Raw genomic sequence first — 10,925 nt, forward strand, 5'->3', positions numbered from 1 at the left:
TTTTGCACAGTAACTGGGCACTGATCAGCCCAGGGCAATACTACAGTGTATGCAGGTGCTACTAAGTCCTGCTGTGGATTTGCTGCCACATTCATGATCAAAGCAAATGCTGACTTTCAATCAGCAGGGCTGAAAGTTGTTCGCCTTCTGTCATCCAAGTTCACAAATCTATACTCTGCACCTAGCCCCTATGGGGTTGGTACTTCAAGGGGTGAGCTCCTAGCTGGAGAAATGGTTCATATCCCTAATACAGGCTCTTAAATACCCTTCAGCTCAGCCAGTGTTTCAGCAGGCACTTGCTAGTACTAGGTGGCAGTTGAAGCTAATCCCCAGAGTAAGGCCTCTGACTGCCCTGCCCCTAATGACCTTATCCCTCCTTCCCCGCCTTGCTTTCCTTCTCTCCCTTTCCACCCCACCTGTATCCCTTGAACTTTCATCCTGTCGTCATTTCTATGGGACCAAAGCTGGTCTCTAACCTGTGTTGTCTTCCGGTCATTGACAGGTGAAGCAGCTGGTGCCCATCCGAGATCAGTCCCTGCAGGAGGAGCTGGCTCGCCAGCACACTAATGAGCGCCTGCGGCGTCAGTTTGCTGCACAGGCCAATGCCATTGGGCCCTGGATCCAGAACAAGATGGAGGTAGGTCACACCCTTTCCCAGCGGCGTGCCTGAGGCCTTGGAGACAGTCCCTTAGCTGATGGAGCAGCACTTCCTGTGCTGGCCACATCACTCATTCTGCTGTCACCCCAGGCTTCATCTTATCAGCTTTCGGGTTGCCATGGATTGTGTGTGCCTGAGCACTTCTCTTAGGGCATGGAGAGGCGCACTAAAGTGTGTAGGTGGGAGACAAGGGTGCTCCTACTGCCATCTGTTTATTTTGTCATTAAAAACAATGACTAGCTAGGTGTGGTGGTACATGCCTATAATCCTAGCACTCAAGAGGCTAAACCAGGGGGATTGTTGTGAGTTCAAGGTTAACCTGGTCTACATAGTGATTTTAAGGCCAGTCTGAATTATGTAGAGAGACTGACCCTGTCTCAAAATAAATACACATACACACACACAGTAACAAGGTTCTTTCTTACTTTTTGGTCTACAGGAGCTAGTTTTAAACCACCCATCCTTGAGGAGCTGAGTAAAGAGTCACCCACTTTGTAATTTAGAGCTTTCTAGGACCTGTGGTCTTTGAGTGGCTCTGAGGTCTGGGTTTATCCTATCAGTAAAATAGCCAGGAGGCATTTCTCTTTCCATCTCTCTCATGGTAATAAAACTCTTTGCATAAAGGGGATAACACCTAAAATTGTAAGAAATTATGCTGGAGTGAGCAATGGGGGTCTTACATCTATCTGGCATCTCTGTCTTGCCACTGGCCCCAGCCTACCCCAGTACAGGGGACAGAGCAACTGGGCCCAAGGGTGTCCTCCTGCCTACAAGAAGTCTGGTGGGACATATTCCTTACCCCTCCTGCATATCTTCTTTGGAACTTGGTTGGCTTTTTTCCATTTTCCAACAGATCTGAACTAGACCTTGTTCCATTCAATGATCCTGCCAGTTTCCCATCCTGCCTGGGGGCATCCAGTGACTTGGGCTGCTGCTAGATGTGGGTGTGGCCTCTGTTGCAGAGTCAGGACTGGTGATTTCCAAGGAGCTGCCTCAAAGGCCACTCACTTTGTCCCCATGTGCTCCCTTGCCTCTCCCAGGAGATTGCCCGGAGCTCCATCCAGATCACAGGGGCCCTGGAAGACCAGATGAATCAGCTGAAGCAGTATGAGCACAACATCATCAACTATAAAAACAACATTGACAAGCTGGAAGGAGACCATCAGCTCATCCAGGAGGCACTGGTCTTTGACAATAAGCATACCAACTATACCATGGAGGTATGGTAGCAAGACAGGCCTTGCTTCTGCTTGCTGCCTTGTCACCTTCTGACGGCATTTGTTCCTCCTTATTCCTTTTCTGCAAGTATGAGCGTTGGGAGCTTTAAGTCTTTCTACTCACTGTATGTGGAGAAGCTTTGTGAACTCCATCAAGCACCATGGCATAGTTAGGGTTATCACAACATCATTATTGGCTGGGGTTTAGCTCAGTGGTACAGCACTTCTCTAGCATGCCTGAGGCCCTGAGTTTGATCTCCAGCACTGCAAAAGAAAAACATTTCTAATCATTATTGTTATACCATCACAATTAATTAGTTGTACTTCTTTGGAGAGAGTACCAGAAATTGGACTGTGGTCATTTCCACCAGTTTGGCCCACTTTGCTCTTCCTGGGAGCCATCAGGTATAACCCAGGCCCACCATGCTACTTGGTAAATGGGAAGGCATCTTTAGTGATAAATAGACTATGTACTGTACATTGAATCTACAAAGTGCAAATTGTCATTGATAAAACCCTGGCCTCACTTCTGAGTATTTCTTGCTACAAAATCTTGCAAAAAAAGGGGAAAGGTAGAATGAAAGGGGGAAAAAAAACAGTATAGGAAAGTCTGTGATAGCTCTATTTACCTTCATTTGGATTGACTCTTTTGTGAAAATGAAGAGCCAAGGTTGACAGGCTGGGAAATCCTAGAGCTGATGCTTCCCTCTTTTCCTTGGTAGCATATTCGTGTTGGATGGGAGTTGCTGCTGACAACCATCGCCAGAACCATCAATGAGGTGGAGACCCAGATCCTGACAAGAGACGCAAAAGGCATCACCCAGGAGCAGATGAATGAGTTCAGAGCCTCCTTCAACCACTTTGACAGGGTACCACACTCCCTCTGGCTATCTGAAAGGCAGCTCTGTGGACATTAAGCAGTGTATCTGAAATAACATGCATGCTATCATTTTAAATCTTAACACCCCAAAAAGTTTACTGAGGAAGGATAGTAGCTACCAAAACAAGATATACTAAGCTCTGATGCTGCTTGAGGTGTCATAAAGCGTACATGTGGGTGCTGTTTCATGCAGCTCTCTTGATAAATTTGTAGTTGATACCAAAGCTTGGTTTCTTTAGGTAATTTTCTAAAGACATAATTGAAACCTCTTGATATACTTTTCCTAAGTAATTATTTAGGTAAAGTATGTGGTAAAAATTTAATCTACTCTTTCAGCATATAAAAATCAGTTTTTAGCTGGGCATGGTGGCTTGTGCCTATAATCTTAGCACTCAGGAGGCTGAGGCAGAAGGATCATTCTGAGTTCAAGGCCAGCCAGTGTTACATAGTAAATTCAAGGCCAGCCTGAACTACTGCCCACCCCTTAAAAAACAAACAAAAAAACCCCTCAATTTTCTTTTTTAATTAACAAAATTGACTGATGATAATATTTTAAAAAGAGATCCACAAAATGGTAATTTTATAGTAAAAGCATGTAAAAAGTTAAGTACTGCTTATAAAATATTTAGCATTTTGATTTGCATGATATTGAATAAAACTAATTCTTTATGAGAAAATTCCCAGTTTACTTAGTATATGGCTAAAAGTGACTGTTCAAGCCAAATTCCAATTGTTAAAAGATCACTAAAAAAAGAATGTTTCACTGATTTCTATAGGACCTCACTTATGATTTGCAAAAAACAGTAAATGCTTCCTAAAATGCCTCCAGAGGAAGCTGCCCAGATTTGGGCCTATTAAGGAAGTGAGAAAATAGATTTCTTCTTAGGAAGTTAACAGGTACAAGTAAAGAGTTAGGTATAAAGATGGAAGTTGATGGTTTTAGCACTACTTTTTTTTTTTGGTACCAGGGATCAAACTCGGGACCTTGCGCTGTCAAGGCAGGCGGCGGAACCACTGAGCTGAATCCCTGGCCCACATCTGTATTTTTTGAAGGCCATCTCTCATTTAGGCTGCCTTACAGGAGAAAAAAAAACATGTTGATTTGATCCAAGGTCATGAGACAGTCTTTTGCAACAAAAATGTCCAAAGGAGGACAATGCAGAACTTGCCTATTTAAACACTAAGATCCTTTGTCTCAGAAACAGTTTACTCAGAGCATGCTGGAGAAGAGGGGTCAGGGGTACAGATCCACTTGGCTTCATCTTCCTACTAAACAGAAGGTGGGATTTGGCAGGATGCATTAGGTGTGAATGAAGAGATGCTTCCTTAGACTTCAGAGAGTCAGTGGAGATTATACAGCACAGGTGTCATGGTCAGAGCTGGTGTTACGGAAAAAACCACGCCTGGCTGCACATTTAAGATGTGAAATGGGCTGGAGCAAAGGAGGAAGGGAGAGAAAGCAGCACAGGGTCAGGCAGGAGGCTCCTGGAGAAGTGAAGGAAGAGGAACAGGAACTTCTGGGCTGAGGACAGGTGGTGAGAATAAAGAGAAGGGCAGATCTGAGATTGAGGCAGAAATCTGACAGTTTAATAACAAGGTTTGGGGGTAGAGGAAAAGGAACATTTTTTTTTTTTTGGTACCGGGGTTGAACTCAGGACCTTGCACTTGCAAGGCAGGCAGTAGCACCACTGAGCTAAATCCCCGGCCTAGGAACATTTTTTAAATGACATGAAAATTCCAAGCCATGAGGACATGAGACAAGGGGTTCTGGGGAGCCATTGCAGCAAAGATGTCCCCCAGGCAGTAGGAAGCCAGTTCTGAGGCTCAGGGCTGAAACCTGCAGGAGTCGCCACACAATGGTCATCTCTAGCAAGAGGCAGTCTGTCCAGGAAAAGAGAAGGGCCCCAATCTTAGGGAATGGCTATATTTAAGAGTGGTACAAGAGGCAAAGCAAGACAGCAGACAGGGGAGTATCACTGCTGAGTGTTGCTGCAGGGTAGGCAGCCAGTGAGAGCTTGACACACAGGTATATCCAGTTTTCATTTATAGAAAAAGGAACTTTAAACACTAGCATTTGGAACAGGCCATTGCCTGGGTGAACAGAAACACCATAAAAAGTCAGGCATGGTGGTACCCACCTGCACTCCCAGCCGCTCATGAAGACTGAGGCAAGAGAGTCACAAGTTCAGGACCAGCCTGGGCAACTTCATGAGACTTGTCTCAAATAAAAATAAAATAAAAAGGGATGGGTATGTAGCTCAGTACTGCCGGAGCTCAATCCCAAGTACTGCCAAAACAAAACAAAATAACCAAAACACCACTGGCCTTCCATTTGACAGTTGGTTTGACCAATAAAAGTATTATCTTTAATTTCATGTTGAGGATTAGATATTAGCTGATTCCCACAAAACCCTCACATCATAGTGCACCTGTGTACTTCCTGTCATGCCCAGGGCTTTGTGTTGACTCCCCTGTTTCTGCAAAGCTTGGCTTGCAGTTTGGCCTTACCTGGCCTCTGCTGAGAAAGCTGGAGTCCATGGGAACCTTGCACACTGCTCTCTGTAGACAGTCATTAAATTTTGGAGATAAAATAAGCTTTCCGTATGGAGGAGCCACTACCACCTGGTCCAAGTGGTTGCAGCATAACTTTCCAGTTGTTTAAGTTCTGGAAATGCTTTCATCTGGGGGAATTTTGTAAACAATTTAGGTGGGGCCATTAACATTTCTCAGAATGCTTGCAGTATTTTCCAAAGTCAGCAGGTGGTAGTAGTGAGCTACTGATGAGTTCCTTTTGTTTCCTCTTGCAAGTGGGGTCTCCTTTCCTCTTGGTCTAAGCTCCCTCCATAAATCCTAGCCTCTTTTGCCTTCCAGAGAAACTGTTTTGTAACATTCTGTGTCAGTTCTCCTCCCTGTAAGTCAGCAGTGACCTTTATGATCTTGTGCTCGAGGCAGCCCTTCTTTTGCAAGATCTTGCTTACTTGGTCAAATAGAGCTGTTCATCTTCTAATTCTGCTCTGCTCTTTGCCTGTCCCAACAGAGGAAGAATGGTCTGATGGACCATGAGGATTTCAGAGCCTGCCTTATTTCCATGGGTTATGATCTGGTAAGAACAAAGTTAAAACTGCTCTGAGTTGATATTTTATTGAGCTTGGATTTATATTACTGGGAAGTGACTAGCTTAAATGTAAGGTAGCACACGTGAGATTGGTTCATTTTTATGACATGGGATAATATTTTTGAAGGTCTGCCTTTTACCATATAAAACTAATTTTACAAAGCCAAAACTTATTTTTATTCAGTAATAGGTTGGATTTTTTTTTCCCAGTGAAGGAATCAAGAATATGGGCTTTCCTGATGATTTTTAAGAACTTTATTGCTATAATTCATATACTACAGTTCACTCCTTAAAAGTGTATGCTTGGGTCGGGGATTTAGCTCAGTGGTTTTGCCGCCTGCCTCGTAAGCGCAAGGACCCGAGTTCGATCCCCGGTACCAAAAAAAAAAAGTGTATACTTCATTGGCATTTAGTGTCCTGATGGTTTACCCACCCCCCGCCCAATGTAAGGAGCTTTTTCCTTTAACATTTCAAAAGGTAAAAAGTTTTTAGTAATAAGTCAGCTAAGAAAAACTGACATTCACATGGGCTTTGTTATCCCAGTATATCTAAACTTCTCTATTGCCCCTTAATGCATATTTTTAATATGATTTGCTTCGGTTCCTTCAAGAAATTTGAAATAAAATCATGAGAGCCATCTCTGAACTGCCTTTCTATTTAGCAGTATCACTTTTGTCACTTGCAGTCTGAGAAAGGGCCCAACTCCTGCTTTAAGTTAGTCTTCCATTGTTACATTATGTGACCCAGGAAAGCATCATGGGTCATAAGAGCAAGGAATTCTTTTTTTTGGGCGGGGGGGGGGTACCAGGAATTGAACTCAGGGCCTTGCACTTACCAGGCAGGCTCTGTACTGCTGAGCTACATCCCCACCTCTGAAGGAATTCTTATATTCAGGAACTTCTGCCTTGATTCTACAGCAACTTTTAAGTTGTTTGATGACAGTAAGCTTAAATCAGCCATAAAGAGAATCCCTTTTAGAGACTGAAGGGAAACACCAGATTACTTAAGTTTTCAAACATAAATTAACTGAATGTCTCTCTGTCATCTTGTCCAGGGTGAAGCTGAATTTGCCCGCATTATGACCCTGGTTGATCCCAATGGACAAGGCACAGTCACCTTCCAGTCCTTCATTGACTTCATGACCAGAGAGACGGCTGACACTGACACTGCAGAGCAGGTCATCGCCTCCTTCCGAATCCTGGCTTCTGACAAGGTCTGCATTGCTGAATTTCCTTCTACTTTAGCAGTATTACACCCATAATTTTAGCAAAAGAAAGAAACAGGTTGCCAACAGAAACCATTCTCATACCAGTGCGTTTTGTACAGCATCAGCACTGAATGTGGCAAGCAGCACAGTAGTGTACTGTGTACAGAGAAAATAGACTTTCCATCACTGGCATTTGTGCTTGGCTCTCATGCTGAGCTTTATAGCAGGGCCAGTACTGTGCATATTGTTCAGCTACATGCACATGTCTTACTGGTTCAACCCCATTTTACATGCTGGGTTGGTGCGTGTGACCCAGAAAGAAGAAATCACACGAGTCAGTTGTTAGAGAGCTGTGAGCTTTCCCCTGAAGAGTCACTGACCCTGACTTTGTGTCCAGTCACTGGAGCAAAGTTACATACAGCTATTCAGCTATACAGCTTAAAAACTGGCAGGGCTTTTGTTACACATAGCCTAGAAATTAAGTAAGAGTGTAACTGCAGGTTCAGAATTTTTAAATTTCATCCTTCAAACAAAAACATCTCAGGATGAAGAAATTCAATTTGGGATAGAATTATTTTACCCTGTGATCTAACTGAAAGGGTAAAAGAATAGTACCACAAGGAAGTTGGGATGCTAGAATACATCGGCTCAGCCATGTTTACTACCATAAAAATCAGACAGGACCAACGATCTTAAAAATAATAACAAGTTTATATTAAAATGAATCACTTGTCATAAGAATTGGGACAGAGAGAACATCTGACTGAGGAGGTAATAAATCCTCAGCAGCAGTAGACTCACTCAGCCCCCGCAAAAACTCCTACTATAGGTTATAGTGTGATTTACTTATTTTTGACCATTATTCACCACTTTATTATAATTGTCCTACTTCTCATTGGATATCTGACATTTCAAAAGAAAAGCTCCACCACTAAGTGTCAGTCTTATTTTACTATAGACAGAGATTTTCTCCAGTAGCAACACATTTCTAGTTTTTTTAAAAAATAAACTGAATAGAACAATTACTCCATTTTATAAAAGCACATGGCACATACATTTTTGTTTCTAAATCATTATATCAGCTAAGTTAAATAAATACTCTATTCTCTTCAGTGTGTGATATAAACTAACTGAACTATCTGGTATGAATTTTTTTTTCTGGTACCAGGAATTGAATGGTATGAAATTTAGATCATAATGTTTATGGCCCAAGTTAAGGCTCTGTTTGAGAAATATTGATGATAATTCTCCATTTTCCTTTTTGAAGCAATATTAAATTTCCTTCTGGCCAAAAAGCAAGTCACTTTGTAGATATGCTTCTACAGAAGGACTCAGCTTTTTGTTGGTTGTCTGTTACTGTGCTCAGTAGACTCTTGATCTTGAAAAAGTAGACTTTTTATTTTTATTTTTTTTTGGTACCGGGGATTGAACTCGGGTCCTTACGCTTGCGCAGCAGGCGGCAAAATCCCTGAGCTAAGTCCCCGGCCCCTGCTCCATTTTTTAAACTAAGCAAAGGGAAGCAGTGTGTAAGTGTAACACTGTTTATGGTGCAGTGTTTCCTGTGATTGAGTTGGCAAACCCTTGTGTGTTTTTCCAGCCATACATCCTGGCGGAGGAGCTGCGCCGAGAGCTGCCCCCGGATCAGGCCCAGTACTGCATCAAGAGGATGCCTGCCTACTCTGGCCCAGGCAGTGTGCCTGGAGCCCTGGATTACACTGCCTTCTCCTCTGCACTCTATGGGGAGAGTGATCTGTGATGCTGAGGTTCTGTAAGCCTTGATTCCATCAGAATGCAATAAAAGCTGAAGTGACAGTTGGTTTCCTGGGAACTTTGACAAACTTTATTACAGTGAGGGAGAATTTTGTAGGAGCTCAGTCTAGCAGAGTAACATGGCTGAAATGGAGTTTTGATAGTGTAGGGCATAGTGTGCTTCATAAATAGGTTTATTTCTGAATCTTTAGCTAAAGGTAGTATCGGATTATTTTGTTTCTTTGAGCAAACAAAGCAAATTACTTGCTTTGAAATTAGGAAGATCTAGGGATAGAAGAGAAGTGAAAAAATGTGAACATCCAAAATACCCAAGATTCAAGACCAAGGGGAACAATCACATATTGGTAAATGTTTGATATTTTAAAAAAATATTCCTCTTATCTAGTATGCTTATGTGATTATCTCTAGGAGAATGTTTGGGGTTCTAGTGCTTTATTTTCTTGCTTATCCAAAGATTAGCTCTACTTAAACATAAATAGTACTGTTGTCTCTTTAGTTAAATTAAGTATCTGACATGGACCTGCCAGGGAAAGAAATGGACTGCACAATGGATTTAGTACTCAGAATTTTTGAAATTGAGTTTACAGTCAGTTCTTCATTATCTAAGACTAGATAGTCCCATTAGTGGGTTTTAATGCCTTACTTACCTGAAGAAACATAGAACTGAGTTGTTGCAGAGATAAAAATGGGGTCAGTAGGTAAATGAGTTTTAGAATTACCCAGATTCCTGTGCTTTTTCCAAAACTTATTCATAGACATTCATTGGAGATGTCATATACAAGTGCTCTGTTTTTAAATAAGCAGGTCACCACGGTGGTTGTTCATAACAAGAGACTGCAGGTCCCCACTAGCACTCCAGACAGGCCTGCCTGGTGCTGTGTTATGATCTGTTATCTTGAAGCCAGAGAGTTAACAGAAAGGGTCTAATCTTCAAGGGCAGGAGAGGTGAGTTCTTTTCACTGAAGGACCAGTCAGCACATAGCCCTTGGGTGGATGCCTTTTATGTAGTATGCAGTAGGAGAGGCTTTTTCTGGTGGTCAGGTGTTCACCACCAAGAGGGGACAGTGCCTTCTAACAAGTTCCAAGTTTGGCTGTGTCTGTGTCAAGCCTGACTCTGTGACACAAGATGCCTGACATCATGCCCTGCGCTGTTCAATGTTCTCCTGCTTGTGCTACCATATGCTACACCACTTTCTGTTACTCCACTTTGTTGACAGCTTATAGAGAATAAAACAGAGACTCTTTGTATATTTGGGTCCTTAATAATCAGGAAATGAGTCATAAACAAAACCAGTTGCAAACAGCATTTAAAGTGTTCCTAGAGAAGCAGCAATGTGCCTATTACCTACAGTCTGTTTCCTCAAATTTTTATACATTTTCATGGACAGCTGGAAATGTGACACTTTCCATTCACAACTGTCTGGTAACCTGATATGTTATTACTACACTGACCCATTTAGAATTCTTGACCTTTATGCATTTTATTTGCTTCATTATTAAGTAGAGTAGTTGATAGTTTCAAATTTCTGAAATATTTGAACCTTGAGTTTTAAGCCAGACACTTTTGGGCTGGTGTGTAGGTGAGCTCTTGATTCTGTTTTATTTCAAGCAGGTGCTATATCCCATCCATAAACATTAGGGAGAAACTGGGAAATTATTCCTCTTTAATGCTATTACTAGGGGGACTTGTGTTTTAGGGCTGGTATGGGTAACTCACCTAACTAAATTTTTAACCTTACAACATTCAGCGAGAAAATGGATCAGTACTATCTGCTAATAAATGAAGAAAGGAATTAAACTCTGAAAAACAATAAACATATTTATACTCTCATTCTAGAAGTCACTTTTATTTCTGATGCTGAGTTATCAATTAAACTAAATTTGTAAAAGAAAAAGAATCCCTGTTTTTTTTTTCTATTTCAAGGAATACCAAGTGGGTTTGGTTAACTGCAAACAAACTCTTTTAAAATTTCCATCATTAAGGGCCAGGGATTTAGCTCAGTGGTGCTGCCACCTGCCTTGAAAGCCCAAGGTCCTGAGTTTGATCCCTGCTACTAAAATAAAATTTCCATCATTGG

The 10,925-nt window shown here is 42.0% G+C and overlaps 1 protein-coding gene across 1 annotated transcript in view; it reads left to right on the forward strand.

The window, feature by feature from the left end:
• The window catches only part of Actn2 (actinin alpha 2), a 71,877-nt gene extending 61,199 nt beyond the window's left edge, over positions 1–10,678 (forward strand). The window contains exons 16-21 of the mRNA XM_004854605.3: positions 503–637; positions 1,699–1,878; positions 2,598–2,744; positions 5,793–5,858; positions 6,925–7,083; positions 8,675–10,678. Of these exons, the coding sequence (XP_004854662.1) occupies positions 503–637; positions 1,699–1,878; positions 2,598–2,744; positions 5,793–5,858; positions 6,925–7,083; positions 8,675–8,833 (846 nt within the window). The 3' untranslated portion in view covers positions 8,834–10,678. The remainder of the gene's footprint in view (positions 1–502; positions 638–1,698; positions 1,879–2,597; positions 2,745–5,792; positions 5,859–6,924; positions 7,084–8,674) is intronic.
• Positions 10,679–10,925: the final 247 nt, after the last annotated feature.

This window comes from Heterocephalus glaber, unplaced genomic scaffold (genome assembly GCF_053883595.1).
Source record: "Heterocephalus glaber isolate CG9 unplaced genomic scaffold, H.glaber_assembly_v1.0 deba00001472, whole genome shotgun sequence".
Classification (NCBI taxonomy): Eukaryota; Metazoa; Chordata; class Mammalia; order Rodentia; family Bathyergidae; genus Heterocephalus; species Heterocephalus glaber.